General features: G+C 43.0%; 1 protein-coding gene across 3 annotated transcripts in view; it reads right to left on the bottom strand.

Annotated features, from left to right (window-relative positions):
- tmem132e (transmembrane protein 132E) overlaps positions 1 to 20,714 on the bottom strand; it is a 477,315-nt gene that overhangs the window by 42,177 nt on the left and 414,424 nt on the right. For all 3 annotated transcript variants that reach the window (XM_023962717.1, XM_023962718.1, XM_023962716.1), the window contains exon 5: positions 10,279 to 10,422. In XM_023962717.1, the coding sequence (XP_023818485.1) occupies positions 10,279 to 10,422 (144 nt within the window). The remainder of the gene's footprint in view (positions 1 to 10,278; positions 10,423 to 20,714) is intronic.

The raw sequence follows: 20,714 nt of genomic DNA on the forward strand, positions 1-20,714 counted from the left end.
AACAAAACATGGAACAAATCTGTGAGAATCGGCTGTTGTTTTGGGTCAGAATCCGAACCCACAGGCTCTCCATCCTTGGTGGCACAAATCCTAAAAACAAGTGCCGTAAACAAAACGCTCTCTGGCTGTGGGGGCTCGTCTCTAATCTCATTTGCATCCTTTATGCAGTCAAATTAGTGTTTCCAAGTAACTCTGTGTTTGTTAGGCATGTTGAGTGCTAATTAGGCATTCCAACCACATCCAGACACACCGGCTCTGCTGCACAATCCCATAATGATCAATGGAAAAGCGCACGTAATATGGCAAAAAAAGCTTTTAGGCCAACACGTCTTCCTGCTGACATTTCACATGAACTTTGCTCGTAAGACCTTTGTCTCATAAATAAACATATTCACCTTTCCCAGAGTAGTTTGCTAATATAATGTTATTTAATTTGTGACACAGAGAAAGAAGTCAATATATGGACTCTTCTAAAATTAACTTGAATCCATTCTTTAACTTTCCCATCAACTCGAAAATCTCCAGCTCCATCTGAATTATCATAAATACCTGTCCCCCAGCACACTAAATTATTAAGTGCAATGGATCTGGAGGGCTTTGCTTTTGGGCTCCCATTGAAGATTTATCTGGTGTTGGGAGGTGGCTGGCATTGTAATCAGAGGATCTAATCTCCTGCAAATGGAGGTCGGGCGGGCCGATCTTCTCAGGGCTGGGGATTCATCATAACCAGGAGGAGGTCTGGGTAATATAATTCCCCACATGCAGACAGGCCAGATGGGGGGGTGGGTCACACTGCAAACACTCTCCCTTTGGTTGAAGCAAATACAGTTCTGCAGGAATTGACTGCACAGGTTAGAAAATCCCGCTTTTGTGAGCATTTTCCTCTGTTTGCTGATGCGTTATCGTGTCTTTATGATCCGAGTTGGAAAGAGGGCAGTCAGCACAACAACCCCGGCCACCTCTGATTGATCACAGCAGGGACTGCAGCGTGTGGAGTTCATAACACGCACCTCGATGAACTCCTGTCGACTCTGAAGCCACACAAGCACACGGAAACCTGCTGCAGTTGCAGCGCCGCTTCATCTCCTGGAGCTACGGCCGCTGATAAACCTGGCTGACTAATTACAAGTCAAAAGCTGTTTGAGACTCGGGGTATCAGTGGTCCTGTGGGGGCTCTGCGAGGAGGGCTTTCGCACACTGAGGCACCACATGCCGGCGCTCTGTTGCTAATGCGCTGTGGCACCCACCGTGGTGCCAGCAGATTGCCTGGGAGGAGACAGATCGTCAGGACAAGCGCTGCCCCGGTTTGGTCTCGGCGCAGAAAGAACAGACTGCTGAGGTTGACAAAGGTGAACAAACCCAGGAGCCTTTCGTGCATGTCTTCCATAACATTAACTGAGTTGATTTTCTCAGTAAAAAGCTGCAGCTTCTGTCCTTTTTGTGCTAAACGCCTCCGGCTCCACTTTATTGCATTGTTGCCACAAAATTCCCTTTGTGAACGGCTGCTAAATCTATCGTTCATGCATCAAATGTTAATTGTGAACCTTGATTTCATGCATAAAGAACAGATAAGCTCTCATCACATCCGCTTAAGAACAAACCATCTATTTTTTTTTATCATCCAGCCCACTCACAACTTTCCAGACCTGCTTTGAACAACACCGCTACAGTGTTAAAAAAATCCCAACACCCAAGTACTAAAAGTGTTTCCTGTGCTCCCAAAGACCTCTACAGCCTATAGAAACGTAAATGAAGACACGGGAAAATGTATTCATGAAATTCAAAGAAAAATCAGCAGGCCTTTGATTCAAAACTGGAAAGAAAATCTCATTTCAGCCTTGATATTTTCCCGGCGTTTGGTCGAGTGCTGATGAGGGACGGTCCCTGTGGATTCTGCAGCTTCAGCGGCTGGTCTTGACGTGCAGCAGGAAAGGTTGCCATGGCCACATCTCATGGAAGCAAAAGCTACGGACTAACCTTAAAGCACAGCACACGGAAAACAAACAGATTCTAATCCAGGGTCTCGCTCTACAATGTGATCAGCGTAAAGAGGTGCTTTTTTTACTTATTTCAGTGAGGCTGCATCAAAGGACTACAAACGGTATTTTGGTGCAAAGATTTGAGATTTTCAGGGTTTTTTAAAAAACAAAAAAAACAACAACCTTTTTCTTCATCTCCACACAAAGCTGCTTGACCCGTGTGTGGTAAAGGTTCCTACAGGGCGGAAGAATAGCCCAGATGCCGTCCTTGTTAGTGCACTTCACAGCCTCTTGTTTGCAACCTCTGCAAGGTCTTTGCTCTGAACTCACAAAGCATCTGTCCAGTTATCTGCGTACATTTTACCTCTTTCCGCCTTCTGTGGTTCCACTAAAGGAAGACAATTTTCGTTTTCTACCTTTGTGCAGAATTTTGATGCAATCCAATTACCTAGATCCTCTGCTGCTGCTTTTTCCTTGTGTTAATGCAGGCATGGCTCCAGCAATGTTTGTGCATGCAAATGACTAATTACAGGGGTGTGGTCTTCAATGGGTGAGAAATGGGGGAAAACAGAGGGAAACGAGGTCATGAACGTACAAAAGGGAGGATAGCTAAAGTCTGCACTAATGCATGTGTACATTTGAACCTTCAGTCACGAGTTCTTTGCATCTGGCCCCTGCTGTTTTATGCAGCGTCTGCTCCAGCAGGCCACGCTGTCCGCTCTCACACACATCTCTGCAGACGGCAAACACAGCCAGCGCAGCAGGCGTCTCCCCCATGCTTCAGTGTCAAACCCCTCAGTGCTGTGTTTTCAAACAATTGTCTCAGAGTTTATTATCAGGTGGAAATTTGTCCTGGAATGAATTACCGCAACAGTTTGTTGGACAGAAAGTCCATTTGGGTGAAATGCATGCGTTGAATCCTCGCTGATGACGCCGGGACTGAGACCTGAATGAAGCGGTGTTCAAACGAGGAGTTCATTTAGCTCTGCCGACTAAATGAGCCCGCTCCCTTGTGACTGTTGATAGTATGATTGATGGTGATGATGGGGATGATGATGAGAGGGACAATCATCTGCAGCTCTGGGAAGCTGGGAATTTAGACTTTTTTGTGTGAATGTGTTAAAGAAAAAGTAATGTAATGAGATGTCAGTTTTTGATGTTTGTCAGATCCATTACAGCTGCAGAACTAACTTTGTGGAGTTCAGTTTGAACTAGAATTGAGGGTGTACTCAGACCGGGAACATCGTTTGGTCCAGACTAAGTCCTGAAGCTTGGTCTGTAGTCAGACGGCCGTCAAGCAGACTTCTGACATTTGAACTAAGTCTTGTAAACAAAATCATGACTAAAGATCTCTTCACTCGTTGCCATGGAATTATGAGGGCGGGGCTAAGCTATCGGAGACAGAAATGATGGAAGTCCTGTGCATTGCAGTCCTTGTCGGGAAAGTTCACAGATTCAGACTCTACATTTCACTGACCAATTTTAAACGTCTGTGTCAGCGTCAGGTTTAACACTTTTTACTTTGGCTGAGTCACACTGCAAGGCGGTTGCCAAGACAACGTCGGCTATGAAGTTACGCTGATGAGTGTTTATAACATATAGATTGTCTGGAAAATGATGAAAAGCAACGTGTATCACCTTAACAGTTCTGTTAATGAGCCTGCATTCATCGCTCCACATGTCAATGAGTTTCTGTGTCTCATCATTGTTTTGAGAGAATTCTGTTATGGAAGTTACAAGATGGCTTTTCGGGTGACGTCCCAGCAGCGCCAGACCCCTGACGGATAACGAGACGCAGAAAAGCATGTAAGAAGTGTTTTCAGCCACTGTAAGTGAAAATAAATATTCTAAGAAATTAACAGTTGGACCCTTTTTTCTGTTTGATAACACAACAATCGTTGATTTATATTTGTCCACGGCTCATCGGTTCCTTCATTCCTACTCTGTTTACATCACATGACAAGCAGCTATGGTGGCCGTCTGGGTCCAGTTGTTCTGCTCCACTTTTTACAGTCATTCCAGTTGTAAACTGACCAATCAGATGTCTCAATAAAAGAAGGCGGAACTTGCTGGCCCCCACATCCAACGTTCAAAACCTCAGACTCTTTGTGGTCTGCTTTCAAGTGGTAGGGATATAGACTTCTGAAACACTCACTTCTGACTGGCGAGAGTTGTTGCCATGGAGACGTTGACCCAGACCAACTTGGTTACCAACTGGCTACTAATGATGTCGCCAAAAATGATGACTAAATTGATTTCATTTGGTTGGAGCTGGAAGTAATAATTTTTTTGGGTGACCTCACACTCGCCTCCAGTTTTCTATACAGTCTATGCTAAATGCATGATCCCACTGGAAGTGCCTCCTAGCATAGTTGTTCTGAGCTCTTCTTGACAATCTTTGGACATCTTCTAAATGCTCGCAATCTGCATCCGAAGAGAATATTAACCATCCAAGAAATCCTCTGAAGTGACGTCCTACAATCAGTAATATTATTTACTTCTGTAGATTCCGCTTCGAAATCTTGAAAATTGGCCAAAATGGGTCAAAAGAGTCCTAATTAATCTGCATGGTCAGATTCCTTCAGGAGGTTTTTAAAGCGCTGCAGGAATGTGTACGCTCCCATTTTCCTTATATCTTCTGTTTTATCTTTCTTCCCAATGCTAAATTTGGATTTGCACTAAAGGTAAATGTGTCACACAGACATGGAAGTGAAGCATGCAGGAACGAGCCTTCAGCAAGGTACTGTATGCGTGCACGATGTCTGCAATCATGAGACGCCATGTACAGACGCAGGGCCTTTTCTGTGGCTTCAGATGCCTCCCATGAGTCATGACGCTCCAGAGGGCGATGATCATTGGAGAGGAGGGCGCCTTGATGTCCACGACGGTTGGCAAATACCCTCTACCCCCTAATGCACGTCTGTCACACATTTATCCTAACCCCTGCCCTTACAACTACATGACACACAGACTCGACCGAGCGAACGACTGTCCTGTCCGCTAAGCCCTTCATGGACCGCAAAGCTAGGTTATTTCCGAAGAAGAAACAGCGACGCAAATAAAAGATGACGATAAGGAAAAATGACAGCCTCACACCTATTTTTACTCCTGAAGCCTGTGGGCTGGCGAATATCCAAATAAAAAATGTAAAATATGTCTTTACTCAGAAAAAGTCAAACTATTATTTGTATTAATTCCATGTGCAGAAGAAGCAGCAGCTTTTCTCCTGCTTTTAGTCTCAGCAGTTTTTGCAAAAACATGCTCAACCGAGGAAAACATTCTGCCATCCCTCCGTCAATGAAAAAGAAAATCCACGAGTGAGAGAAATCAACGCACACAACGTTTAGTTAAGAAAATTGTACTGAAAGGCAAACAAATTGATTACAATTTATTTCTTTTTTTTTTCAAATCAAATGATTTCCACAAATACGCCCCCTGTGAGCAGGTGTTCTAGTCGCTTCGTGATCTTCTCCATGTTTCCGTTCCGCAGAACTCAGAATCAGGATTCATGGAGGAACAATCCGATCCTTCCAGTTATTCTGAGGTGTCTTCAGGTGTTTGGACTGTTTTTCTGTTGGAAGTGCGAGACCAGGCTTTCTGACACTTGGTAGCACGTTTGCCTCCAGAATGATCGATAGACGTCATTAAACCTCCACAGATTAAAGACAACAGTCTGCTCCAAGAAGGATGAAACTTTGGCCATCACTGATGGAGAAGTGAAGCAGGTGCTGGTATTTAACTATTTGGGATCAATGATCAACTGGAAGGGAGGTCGTGACATGGATGTGAAAGCCAAAGGAAAGGCAGCAGGGAAAAAGTGCTTCAACTGGTCTGATAGACGGATTAGATTAGATTCGATTAGATTCAACTTTATTGTCACTGCACATGTAGGTACAAGACAACGAAATGCAGTTAGCATCTAACCAGAAGTGCAATAAGCAGTAAGTACAGAATAAAGGTCTATAGTATGTACAATAACTATACAGGTAAGTATTATGGACATAATTTACAGATATTAATACTATAAGCACGATATACAGATAGGTGTACTATGAACATACTATTCAGATGCCAGATGCCAGACACTATTCGGATGCCAGTTATTGTAAAAGGTAAGGTGTATAAGAGGATGTTAAGGCCTGTCCTGATGTACAGTCCAGAGGGGGACAGCATGGAAGAGGAACTGGTCAAAAGAACGGAAATGAGGACGTTAGGATGGATTCTCGGAGTCACATTGAAAGAAAAGAAACAAAATGAGGAAATACGTTGGAGAGTTGGAGTTGTATGGACGTGTTCTTCAAAAAGAAGATGGCCAGCAGGCCAAACAAAGGAGGCAGAGGTGTGTGGACGACGTAGTCGAGGTCAAAATGAGAAACGATGAGAGATGCTGAGCAGCAACATCTGAAGGACCTTCGACTCACCACACAAGATGTGAATGACCATAAAAAAAACAGATTAACCAAACCAATGTGGCTGATTCCTCTGTGGAGAGGGAGTAACAGCTTGAAGGAGACAGACTTAAGTAAACTTTACTTTGTCCCACACGATTATTGTCTTGAAACATGGTTAAGATGGACAAAGCAAACTCCAGGAAATGTGCTGAGCTCAGTCTTCATCTTGGCATAGTTGCTGGTTTGAAGTCTGTTTCATTTTATTACAGTAAACGTTGTTGGGTTTATCAAAAGAGGACAACCAACAGTTTTACCTTCCAAGGGAATAGAAGAGCAGAACCATTTTGTTTGGTGCAAACAGCTGCAACAAATCCAGACTGGCTGCGGCTCTTTCATTCTGCATTCTGGGGCTGCTTTTATTGAACTGTCATGACTCATGTATTTCCTGAGCTTGAAGGGCTCATTTTAAATTAGCCGAGAACGTTCGATGGCGGGATCGGCGAAGCAAGCCCACTCAATATTACACGGCCCGGCGCCTTGTCTTTAATGGATCATGAAAAATGATAAACGACATGCTGATGCCGACCATCTCAATGCAACACCTGCTCTTTTGTATTGACACTGCAATACAAAGCAGCATAACTCCACTCCCACCTCCTCCTTAAAAAACAAGTCTATACAGGAAACATATTGATCTCAAATCTGTTACCAACCTAATTAATTATTTCATTTGCACTCCTTCAGGCGTCTGACTCTGATAACTGGTACAGAGTGATGTACAAGGTGGCGGGCGGCGTGTGGAGCTGTTAAACGCAGGGTTGTGTCAGTATATCAGTGAAAATATACTGGACATATTCTGCTCTTTTAAAAGGAGCAGGTAGTTTGACGGTTGCGGCTCGGTGGTGGCAGTCTGTAAAGTCTGCAATCAAGTGTGCCTCACTTGACCTTCAGGAGTGGCAAAATGGCAGAAAAAGATTTCATTAGTCTGACTGGTGGAGATGGTCAGATAGAACACATCCATTATTCTTTAAGCAGAAGAAATCCATTTTGGGGAACAAAAGTGGAAGGCGATAATGAGCCTGACAAGTTGATTACAATACGACTTGGTTCCACAGATACATCGCCATCGAGCCAGACACTCCAGCTTGGGTCAACACTTTTACGGAGTCGTTTGGTTTTCTCCATATGCCCCATCAGGATGTCTTTGTTCTTATGAAATGGTTTAGAATTCTACTTAATGTATTAGGAAAAGTTAGATATTGTATATTACATGATAAATAAAGTAATGTATAAAAGGCCAGCACGCTGTCCCATTTCAACCCAATAATGTGGCGTTTCTATATATATATTTATTGAAAGTTGCGGAATCATTGTTTTATGTTTCTATTGAATGTTTTTTTTTTAAATCACGCTTAATGTGACTCGTTACTTATCTAAATACATATATTTTTTTTAATATAGATGTCTGTACTTCTGAGTTCTCTATAAACTTTGAGCAAATGTATTAGTTGGAGGCTTTAAATAAGACCTTTGGGGTTTTTGCCTCATCCTGTATTTAATCACTGTATTTACTTTTCTTTCCTATAATCTTTTATTTTCTTTAAATTGTACAAAACAATCAAATTATATCAAAATAAAAATGAACTGTTAAGGAGTTATCCATCTATCATCCATCATGTATGTTAATATACCACTGATTGTGTATTAAACTGACACACCGCCATTGTGTGAAGGTGTCCTGTAACTCATTAGTCTATTTGCTTTTAAACTCAACGGGTTGACCTCACTGACTTTCTGCAGCAGGAGCATATTACAAACATGTCACATGGTCTGCAAAGAAAAAGCTGCAGTTCAGAGAAGAAGTTCTGCTCCTGCTTGGGAAATCCACCACAACAAGCAGAACCCAGAAACTTGAATAAAAATAACTTTTCTTCATCTGTGCAGAAACTGTCAGGACTCCTGGAGCCTGTAGAGCAAGAATCCATTGGAACAGAAAACACCCAGACAGAGTCTGTAACCGCTGTCAGTCACTGCAGTTGCTGTGGTTACATGCTTGAACATCCATGACAGCCTCCTCTGCAGGGAGGGGATGCGGAGCACATCCTCTTCGTTCTCACAGATTCAAAGATCTTCCATACGTCTGAGGCTAAAACACCGGCACACACAAAGACAACTAAAACTTTTGATAGCTTTAACACTCATTCATGAAAAGGTACAGTTGTTTAGCCCGTTTTAGCTCTTTTAAAGTGTTTAAGACTTTAAAAGTAGGCTGTTTCTGGAGTTATTTTAGCTTTTGCACCACAGAGGCAAAATATGGGGTTAGAAAGGAAACAAACCTACCTAATAGACTTAGTGCCAGTTTGTTTGGATAACCCATTATAAGGACAAACGCATTTCAAAGTGCTTTATAAAAAACATTAGATGGAACAATTAATAAATAAACAATTACGAGAAAGTTAAAATAAAATGAATTTAAAGCTTACAGGGCCTATATCGTCTAAAAAATAACTTTCTGAGCTTTTAAGTTTGTTATAATATTTAATCCTCACAAAAAGAAAGGTTTTTAGAGTATTCCTTTAAAGACCAGCTCCTCCCAATCCACCAAAACGAGCGGGTTTTCACAAGAGGACGTAGACCAATGAAGAACAGCCCCTTCCAGGAAGAGTCTCTGCTGCCAGCTCCGCCCCCAGGCTAGCATACACACGCAATTTCTCCATGGAGCTAGCAACGTTCGGCAAAAACGCTTTAATTCTATATGCACGTTCATCTTTGCAAAAGTTCAGATGTTTTTTTTCGCGTGCTAAATGCAGACACGCTGCTAAGGCCGACTCCATGTTGACATCATGAAATGGGCGGCACCCACAAGGACAGAAAGGCAGAGCTTCAGAGATCGAGTTGGTTTGGTTCCAGGTTGAAAAAGAACTCATGGAAATAACTAATATTTAATTTTTAAAAATTGTTCTTTTGTGTGCCAAAGCTAATATACTTGGGATACATGGAAATTATCATATACGTAGATATAGTTTACTATAAAATGCATAAGAATAGCATGGCATAGGCCATTTAAGTTATAATGCAGATGTAAATTTGAAAAAAAATAACATTCAAATGCAGGTGAGAGAACGGTGGGTTTAAACAGACTAAGTGTTTCAGATGATCTTAGGTTACGTTCACACATCATCTGCAACACACGTTCAAACACCAATTCAAATGAAAAGTTTATGGAAATGCACGTCTTGGGCTTCTGTGTTCAAAACTCTCAAAATAAGAAACCGACTTGGATCGATCAGGGACGCAGATTTGGTAGTGAGGTCTGGATGGTGTCCTGAGAGGAAAAACAGGATCAGTCCTAAGGATCAAAAATAGCCTGGACCACTAATCCATGCATCCAGAGAAGCCATGAGCTTTTTACGAGTCAATTCGACTTCATAAATCTACCTTTATTTGTTTATTTGTGCTGACTAAATGCACTCAGCCAGTCAGCCACATGCACTCAGCCAGTTAACAAACAAGACCTCAACTTTTGTTTTTGCCGGAAGACAACCGGTGCCGTTTCTGCATCCGGGAAACTCGCCGATGGATTTTCCTACAAAACTTTGCTGGAAAGTGTTGATGCGATTTCGCCTAAACACAACAGACAAGCAGAGCTCTGCAGACAAGGTGTCCTCTGGCGCAGCAGAAGGTGTGCCATGTCTAGAAAGCCCCTAATGGAGCTTTTACAGCTCCTTTGTAAGCCTTTTGAATTATACCTAGAAGTATATCAATACCTGCTGATTTTATCTGCAGCAAGAATCAAATCACGGCTACACCTGGAGCAGTCCAAAATGTTATTTTGGCTCTTTCTGTGTGTGCTGCTGTGAAAGGCTAAAGGGGATTACGTCAAGTAGAAGTACATCTCCTCACTGTACCTTTACAATGTCTTCATTTGTTGACTTGCACTGCACAAAGGCGGAGACGTCCGTCACTGCTCCATTCATCTCTATGGAGACCATTTTGACAGGAATGGCCACGGTGCGACCGGTCAGAATCGCTGTGTTGATAATCTCAGTGTCCTACGGAGAGAAAAAAAAGCATTCATGAAACTGTGAGAGGCAGAAAGTGATTTTTCCTGATATTTCATCACCATGGCTGATGTTCACATTTAAAGCCATTATCATCACCGGCCCTTTCGCCAGACGAGTGACACTCAGTGCCGAGCCAAAGCTCCACTCTGTGGGCTGAAATCTCTCTTCCTGCAATTTCAACCAACTGATCTTTTCATTTTGCGAGCATGTTTTTCACCGATGAGCAAATGGAAGTAACAAAAATGAAAGAAAAAGGCAAGTTATACCCCTTTAATCTTTGGAAAAACTCATTTGTGCTCCTGCTGCAAGGCTCAACTTTCAGGCTAAATAAAAGGCGAGACATTTACTGCACCACTGCACAGGCTTTGATGAATCTAACCTTTGTAGAATTTGAGTTTCTGTGCTTTAGAGTCAAATCAGCCACATTTGCCCCATAAAGTCCACAATTATTATGGAAAATGCAAGAAGAATTGTTATTCTCTTGGTGACATTTAGGAGGACGAATTTTGACCAAATTACGAAATAAATGTCTTTTTTATGTGACAGAACTTAAGTTACAACAGACCATTTTTAAAAGCTCAAGACGTTTTCTCACAGTACAGAATGTCACCATCTTGAATCTCCTACTGAGAAAATCAGAAAGGTTTTCATAATAAATGCTGCATGTACTTCTGGCAAAATGTGGGTTAAAGTTTTCCTGTGACCGATTCACTCATGGCAACAGATAAGGAGATTCTCTTCTCAAAGTTCTCAACATCCACCATGACTTTATCAACGTATTGGAAAGATATTGGAAAACATAAACAAAAACGTGCATTCCTTGAGTTGTTGAATGCCAGGCGGCTTTTTGCGACATTTTAGAAACTTTTTTTTTTTGGTGAAAGTAATGAAATGTTTGTTCGCAACTGTCGTGAGCACCTCTAAACCGTCTTAAGGAAAGGCTTGGTAAGGTTTAAACCTTGCTGACCCCTCACTGGCTCTCTGTCAGTACCAAGTTCGTAAGCAGCTCGTATTTTTTTTGATATTTTCACTTTTTTAAAGAAACATTATAAAGCTTCATTCACACCAAACACAATTGATAAAGCAGGGGCGTCCAGTTGTTAAGTCAATGTACAGATTTCCTGTGGCACGTCTTGAGCGTCAGGTGTGGTGATCTGGCAGCATCGCGTTTCGGGTCAAATGTAATAGCAGTCGAAGTAAGAGCTCTTCAACACGCTGTGGGATAAATTATTTACGATGAACTCTGTGTTGTTGAGTTCCTCAGGGCTGTGGTTTGGTCATCTCCTGTTTTCCTTGTCCGTTTTTTTTCTTGGACATAATTTTAGTAAATTTTCCTCACTTCTGACCACTGTTTTGATAATTATATGATGTTCTGCAGACACAGCTTTGGGTGGACCCATCGTGCCACATTTGGTCATTTGGCCAGGCTACCCAAACCTGTGCATTTACCCAGACTTGGTCACTTTAGATGGGTGCAATAACTTATAGCCCTAGTCCAAGTTGGTTCCCCGTTCAAGGACCAACCAGACCCAAGCCTGGTTAGCTTCTGAGATCAGGCACAGCTCACTTTTCTATGAGACTCACTTTTTTATTTGAGGAATTTTCAAAAGTCAGAAAGTCAATCTCAACTTCACAGTGACAGACATTTGCTTTTCTTTAAATTTAGACAACTGCAGTGAACATATAATTTCTGCAAAAAACATCCCGATATCGTCAGACTATATGTAAGTAAGTAAGTAAGTAAGTAAATTTTATTTGTATAGCACCTTTCGCAGACAAAAGTCACAACGTGCTTCACAGGTTAAAATATGTATACATACACATATAAAAACATAAAAACATAAAATATAAAAAGCATAAACCATGTAAAACAATCATCTCAAGCCCAATAAAAGTAGTTTCAGTTAAAATGCTTTGCAAAAATAAAGTTTTTAGTTGACTTTTAAAAGAATTCACAGAGTCCAGGGAACGTAGCGACAATGGAAGTTCATTCCAGAGTTTGGGAGCAACAACCTGGAAGGATCTGTCTCCTCTAGTTCGGAACCGTGTGCGAGGGATCATCAACAAGTTCTGATCCGCAGACCTCAGTGCACGAGATGGTCTGTAAGGTGCGATCAGATCACAAACATATGGAGGAGCTTGGGAATGAAGGCCCCTAAATGTCAAAACTAGAATTTTTTTTTTTTTTTTTTTTTTAACTTGTCCTGTCCAACAGCTGGGCAGACAGACGAGAGCTGAGGGCCTCTTGTGTTGGACATATTTTGCTTTAACAAGAGGGGTTATTAATCTTCTGACAAACCAAAGGTATGTCTGAATAAACCCCTTTTGTAATTGAGGCCAAACTTTATTAATTTCAATCATGTCTGAAAATCTTTGGTGTTGGACCAGACGGAAAAGGAAAGAGGGGAAGAAGAGAGAGAGACGCTAGAGAGAGGGGGGGTAGGGGGTGATAATAGGAGGGGAAGGGGGATAAGACCATGAAGCAGCATACAGCAACAAGTTTACTGGTTGTTAATCATTATGGTAAGGTTCAAATGCAGTACAAAAAGGGCGGGGCCCGTCCACACACACACTCAAATGTTATAAACACACCTGCTAGCTGCAAAAATGTCCACCTGTCGACATGTACACAAAACAGATAGTGTTCACACGCATACTTATGCCTTAAAACCAACTAGTGTGAAATATTTCAGTCATTCAGTCATGCAAGCTATTAGTGCAAAGGTGAGCTAACACCAGTGCTCAGGTGAGGTTTTATGTTCTTCTAAAATGGATGGTGGAACGTGAAAAGAAGGAGGGAGAGTGCCCAGCCATCCCCACCCCAAGACCCCCACCGCAGCAGCAGCGGCAGCCGGAATCCCCCCAACGCCACACGGGAACCGGCAGGGAACAACCGCCGCCCGGGCGACCAAGCCCGCCACCCAGGCCAGGGCCAGCAGGGCCGCCGCAAGGCCCCCAGAGCCAGAGGCCAGGGAAGCACGGAGGGAAAGAGAGCGCCGCCCCAGCCCAACCAGGAGAGCAGCCCCCCCCGCCGCGCCGGGAGAACCCAACGCAGAGCCCCACCGGAGAAGGACGCCCACAGCCCCAAACGAGCACCCCACCACCACCCAGGAGTTCCGGGCATCCCCCCGCCCCAACCCCAGGTACGAGCCAGGACCCCCCAAGGGAGACCCGCTCCGCACTCCAGGCAGCCATCCGCCCCGCCCACGGTTGGTCCAGGGAGGAGCGAGGCAGGGGGCCCGCCGCCCCCGCCCAGGAGGGGGGAACCCCGGGAAAAAAAAAAAGAGGGCCCACAAGGGGTGCTATAAATATGGCCCGACCAGGCTCGGCCACAGTTGGAAATTTGGCGGGGCCCAGCACTCAGGAGCAAGGACCAGAACCCACCCCCCAGGGACCAGACACCCCCGGCTCAGATGTAATGTGAACTCCCCCACCGCGCGGAGAGAGCACCGCCGGGCCCAGGAAGCCGGCACCCCGGGGACACGGCCGCCGTTGCAAAGGGGCCCGCACCCCCCACCAGGGAAGAGGCAGGGGACAGACGGACCCAGGTCCCACCTTCCTTGCAAAATGTGTGTGCGTGTATGTGTGTTTGAGATGGTGTGTGTGTGCATGTGTGTGTGTTTATGTTGGGATGTATATATTGAGGGGGGAGGGGTGTGTGTACTAAGGGGGGTGCAGTTAAAATTGGCGGGTAGGGCACTAAGGGGACATCTCCTGATTACTCACAGTGACGTCCCCTCACCCTCCCCACCAAGGGGCCCTAACTGTCTAAGGTGCGGTTAAAATTGGCGGGTAGGGTGCTAGGAGGACATCTGCTGCTTGCTGGCAGTGATGTCCAAGCACCCCCCCTACCAAGGGCCCTACATGTCTATGGTGCAAATAAAACCGAAAGAGGGGGGGCCCACTCCATACGGCAACCATAGGAGGGGGGCCACTGCCTAGTAAACCCCCCCCAAGGCTCATCGCAGGCTAAGCCCCCCACCCCCTCACCCTATTATGAGGTTATATGAGGAAGGGGGTAAGTTGGGGACAGCTGATAGACTGTCCCCCGGTGGTCAAACAGCTGTCCCCCGCCCCCCCCCCCCCCCCCAGCAAGGGGGCCAGGCCCACCCAGCCCAGGGGCCCCACCCCCGGAGGCGCCGACACCCCAGGCCCAGCACCACCCCCCCCACACAGAGAGAGAGGAGCCAGAAAGCGCCGGCCCCCCCCGGAGCAAGCCCAGGCCCCCACCCCCAAACGCCGGCCCTAGAAGAGCTCTGGTCAGGCCTCGACGGGACCGAGGCAGCCAACCGGCAGCCAAAAACTAGAATTTTGTATTGGTAGCGGTAAACAACCGGGAGCCAATGAAGAGCTTTGAGGATTGGGGAGATGTGATCTCTTCTCTTGGTGCGAGTCAAGATCCTCGCAGCAGAGTTCTGGATCAGCTGCAGGCGAGACAGCTCCTTCTTATTCAGACAGGAAAACAGACTGTTACAGTAGTTTAGCCGTGTAGAAACAAAGGCATGAATAAGAAGTTCTAGATCTTCATATGACACCATCTTCCGTAGCTTAGAAATGTTCCTCAACTGGAAGAAACAGTTCCTGATCAACTGCTTGGAGTGCTGCTCCAGCGACATATCTTTGTCAAAAATGACACCCAAATTTCTAAGGCTGGGTTTGACATCCTGGCCAAGAGAACCCAAGTGCTGCTTAATCCCTGGTGTGTAATGTATGTACTGTATGTACTGTATGTAAGCTGCAGGACTGCTCAGTGTGTCATATCACAGAACGTTCAGTCTTAACGTCTCATAAAGTCCAAAAAGACTAATTTGTTGAGTACAGGGATAAAACTAATGATAAAAACTGAAAGAAATGACCCTCAAACAAGACAAACTTTGCCATCCAATCGTGTTTTTTGTTTTTTTACTTTACTGGAATGCAAACAGCCAATTTGAATACACAAAAGTACAAACCAATTCATTATTTCCTTTTTCTCCTGAAGACGCGGCTACAGGAGGATAACAAGTTTGCTTGTTCATTTGCAGGAAGAGGCCCAGGAGAGACGCTGAAAGCAGACTTCCTAAACCAGAACCAGTATATTTAAATTTATAATAATTTTAAGCCAGCATTCATCTTTGGGTTTTAATGAGGACCCAGAATATAAATGATGCAGCTCTCTTCTCTCTCTGGGGTTCATCCTAAACTGCAAAGCTCACAAATGTTTAGACACTCTTTCAAGAGAATCAGGCATTCATTCATGTGGTTGAGTTAAAGTGACAAAGAAACCAATAAATAAATGTAAACTTATATTCATTTTGCTTTGGTGGTGTTAAAAAAACTTTTTTTCTGCAGAGGTTTAATGGCAACCAGAGATACAGTTTCTTTTTTCTATACTGAAAGAAGTCTACGCATTTGGTGACCAGTGTGATGGCAGCATACCCTGCCACACCCACAACGAAAGAGGAAGTTAAGTCATCACAGCCTTAACCCTTGTGCTATCCTGGGCACTTTAACATTGGGAGTGGGGTCATCTAGACGGATGTACATCTCTAAAAGCGAATAAAAAATATAAATTCAAAGAACTAAACAGATAAGGAGCATGAAACAATTAAAATATCAAACAAGTTCCTAAACATTACACTGGTTTTTAAGTCGCTGCATTGGCTCCCTGTGCGTTTCAGGATGGATTTTTAAAATATTTTAATGGCTTTTAAATGTTTTTATGGTCTTGGGCCTTCTTATTTAAATGATATTCTTTTAAAATATGAACCCCACGCGGACCTTGAGGTCCTCTGGTGCTGGCCTCTTAGTTGTTCCTAAGGTGAGGACCAAACCTTATGGTGAGGCTTCGTTCTGCCATTACGGTCCTCGCCTGTGGAACAGACTGCTGTGGAACCTCAGGGCCGCAGAGACTGTAGAGGCTCAAGACCCACCTTTTTTATTTTGCTTTTAGTTAATTTTAACTGCTAATTTATTCTATTAGTTTTAGTATATTCATTTTATGCATCTTATTCTCAATGTTACGTTTTTATATATACATCTTATGTCTTTAATTTTAGCATCTTATCATGATTTTAGCCCGAGAGTTTCTTGAGGGGATCTTTTCTCTCTCAGGGCTTGCTGGCTCGGTCGGTGGTTGTTGCTGCAGTTGTCGCCCTTGCTGGGGCAGCTGGAGTCTAACTTTGCAGCTTCACGGCTGTGAAGTGGACCCCAGTGTTGTCCCAGTTTGGGTGGGCGCTGTGGCGATGCTCTTTTGGCCAGGCTGGGTCCTGGTATGAAGAGATTCCCAAATACTGTTTCCTCACAGCAGAGCCATTTTTAAATTATTATTTTTTTTAAATTAGAAGTTAAATAGTCATTGTTCAGTGTACGGGGGGTCATGGGTCGTATGTAACGGAGGGGAGGGGGAAGGGTAAAGGGTGGGTTGGGTTTTTACTGTAATATTGTGTGTTATTTTGTTTTAAAGTTAAAGCGCTTCGAGCTGCGCAATGTATGAGAAGCGCTAGCTTATTAATAAAGTTTGATTGATTGATTGAAATTTCAACTAAATGCTAGATTAAAAAGGTAGATGTTGAGGCTTCCTTTAAAAACATGAGGAGTCTCTTTGGTCCTGATGCTCTCTGAGAGGCTTTGCCACATAAAAAATGAATGAAGGCTTGCTGTTTGTTATATTTTCAAATTTTAGAAAAAAGCAAAAGGACTGCACCAGGGGACCTCAAGGTCCGCAAGGGCCCAGGACCATAAAAACATTTACAATGCAATAAAAAAAAACGTTCAAATTCCTTCTTAATTGCACAAGGAGTCAATGCAGCAATTTTAGGACTTGGATCTTACTTTTTAAGATATGCTACAATTTACGATTTGGCAAAAGAACCAAAAATAAAAAACAAGCGCAGATATTTGTTATGTCAAACTGAGTTTCAAAAGAGTCTCATTACCGGTCATTCAATAGGTACATTTTTAGAGGCTCGCTCTAGTAAAAGATATTAGGGAAAATCAACAATAGCACCTCCTCTACTTTTTCAGATGCTTTTTATGTATTTCTTGTCATCAGATTATGGGCTGAACTCCAGAGAACAATCCTAACTTTGGTGTTTTTCCACCACAAGAGACGCTGCACATTTCAACTGAGCTTCTTTGGGAACCTGCTTGCTTATCTGGAATGAAAACAGTCATCAATGCGCAGAGTCGTCATTTTATCCAATGACTATTTTCCGTCTGAAGCACTTTAACAACAACACAGGGAACAGCACAGACTCGTGTTCAGACATATGTTTGGACAAACGAGCTTGAAAAAAGATTTCATTGATTCATAAAACATTATTTCAACCTTTTTAAAAACAAGATTCAACTTTGATCTTAAAAAAATAAATAAAATAAACTAACAACTATTTTAAGGGTTTAAAATCGGAATAATATTGAATAGTTTCTGAGGTAATTACTGTTCCGTGTGCTGTCAGAAATGACTGTTTTGGAGCCCTCAGTCTTTCCTGAGCAGCGTGTTGAGGCTTTTCTGCGTGTGAGACCAGCATCCTCTGCTCATCTGCTCTTAAATCAGTGCTTTACATTTTGCCAGATGCACCTTTATGGATGCACAATGGGAGGTAATTTGCATTTGCTCTGAAGCCTGTGCAACACAAACATCTTATGTTTTTTTTTTTTTCAAACTGAACTCCTGCCGGCTTTGATGCTGGGAGTGAACATTACAACTTCATCTGCTTCACCTGCTTTCTTGCTTGTTCAGCTTTTTAGAGAAGTAAAAAAGTCCAGTAAAGTCAGTTTTTTGTCTTTGTGTAAAAAAGCAAAAAGCTCTGGGGTTCCTTCAGAAACATAATAATAAGATGACTGGAGTATACCATCAGCAGAAAAGTGAGTTTGTGTGATACAAGGAAACTTAAAACATTGAGGGGCCATAAAAAAGTTAATCTGATGTTTGTACGGTCAGCAGACTGCACACACCTCAGGCCTTAACCCTTTAACTGCCTGCTCAACAATATTCATTGATTGTGTGCATTACTCCCCTACTAAGACAAGAAGCAGCAGAGACTTTTTTTAATTACTTTTGTCTTGGTTGGGTAGTTAAAGTCTAAGTTATATGAATCCCAATGGGAGGTGGACCCATGCAGTTCTGCAAGTGTACACACTTAAACAGTCCCCCGGATTCAGAGGGTTGACAAAAAAAAAAAAATCCAAACGACACGCCTGCATCTCACCCACTTCACACTTCAAGTGTTTTCTACGACCTGTCGCTTGCAGAATGCTCATAGAAAAAAGAATGTGCATGAATATTTTCTCTCTACAGGTTCACTGAGCGGTCTTTGGCCTTGATATTTTGTGTGGTCTACCTGTGTGCCCAATAAAGGTTTATCCATTTTCACCTGCAGACACCCCAAACTCATCCGTTAGGACAGCTGGGACTAAGGCTTTCACTGAAAGCAGTGATGAGAGACCAGTGACAAACCTCCATGGTGAACATTACCGTGGTCCATGGAGGAAAAATACAACCTAAAAAGCTTCCATAAAAGTTAATTAGCGATTTAAAGGAGACACATTTCCTTAAAGTAAAAAAAACCCAACTAGTTTTAGTTCAAGTGCTGAAAGTCAGAAAAAAGGTGAATTGTCAACTAAATATCTAAATACTTCAATAGCTTATAGAACAAGAGTATGCCAGTAAATGATGCTCATGATCCATCTTGAATCTATTTAATGATATTGAATCCAAAGTTTCCCAATCAAGCCAGACGGTAGACTTTTTACATTTTTTTGGGGTGTTTTTTTAGATTTACTTCCCTCGACTTTATCAAGCTCTAATATGATTCTGTCTGGGTTTAAGTACTTTACATTATTGCCCTGGAAAACACAGACAGGCTTATAAAAACCCCTTGGGATGTACAGTTGATTTAAAAAATCCTAAATGCTCGTCCGTGGTAGGTAGTTTTATCTTGATCATCCCAGGTCTCTGGATACAGAATCAAAACAGACCAGACGCAGCATCATTTCCAGACTAATCTGTTTTAGTCGTCTGGTGGTTTGGACCTGCAGTAAGTTTGTGTGCTCTGGCTCAGTGTTTTTAACATTTTCATAGTATTTTGACCAGGTTTTTTAACGCACAGATAAAAACACATAAAAACAGGGAGGAAGTTCTGGTACTTGTTGTGTGGTGAAACCTTTTCCTGTCATTTTTATTTGCTTGCTTTTGTGTTGAAGTTTGTTTTGATAGAGGAAGTCTTCTCTGATTTCTGTTTGCAGGCTTTTGTGTTGGAGTTGTTTTATTGTGTTTTTTGTTGTTTCACCCCCATGGAGACTGAGTCCCAGATTGGACACACCTGGGTGCCACAACGCGACGTACACTCATGGGCAGGGTGAGGAGCCATGCCGGTGTGAGAGTATCCCCTTCCCTTCCAGTGGCACCTTCACTCGGCATGTAGCCAGGCCTGTCTTCTATGTGGCTCCCTGTCCCTGCTCCTGAATCTCTTGGGTTTGGCAATTTAGCCGGACCCCCCCATTTGGCAAAGGTAGGGGCCCGACGAATAGATTTTAAACTTTGGTAAACATTAAAAAAAGGAAAGAAATCTCCTTTTCCATGCAGAATTTCTGTCCTTGTGATGGAAAAAAAATCAATCACAATAATCAGACAGAATTCTTGAATGTTTTACAAAGTTTGACGTGGTTGTGTTCAATCCTAAAAACATTAACAGATCCCATTCATGCCTGAGACTATATTCTGGAAATGACGGATTGAAACTTCCAGGAGCCTTGTGGGGATAAACATTTCCTGAAAGGGTTAACTGTTTGACAGCATTCAGTTATTCCAGAAATGCTGATAAAGCAATACTTTCTGACTGGACTGCAGAGTTTCGTCATTTTGAGCGTCTCGGTAGGTTCCTAAATGCGCCGTTAAAATAATAAAGTCAGTTTTTCTGATTAGTCGGATAAAAGTGTCATCTCATAAATCTTGCAGATAACAGTACATTTTTTTCGTCATATTCATCATGTATTTTGTTGAAGACAAGCAGGTTTGGTGTAATTTACAAGACAATTAAAGGAAACGATGCATCACTGTTCATCTTTGGAATTAGAGGAAAGCTGGAGAGAGCAGGGGTGGACGGACGATTAGTGAGATTTAGGGGTGCAACAATAAATCAAGTTAATCGATGAATCGATTTCTATTCCTACCAACCAAATGATCTGTCAGAGGCAAGTTGTTAATCGCCCTACACCATTATAAAATCGTTTCAAAATGAAATAATTTGATTATATCGATGTTGAAAAATGCCAACTGGATTGAGACACGGTAGGTT

The sequence above is a fragment of the Oryzias latipes genome, chromosome 14 (genome assembly GCF_002234675.1).
Source record: "Oryzias latipes chromosome 14, ASM223467v1".
Lineage (NCBI taxonomy): Eukaryota > Metazoa > Chordata > Actinopteri > Beloniformes > Adrianichthyidae > Oryzias > Oryzias latipes.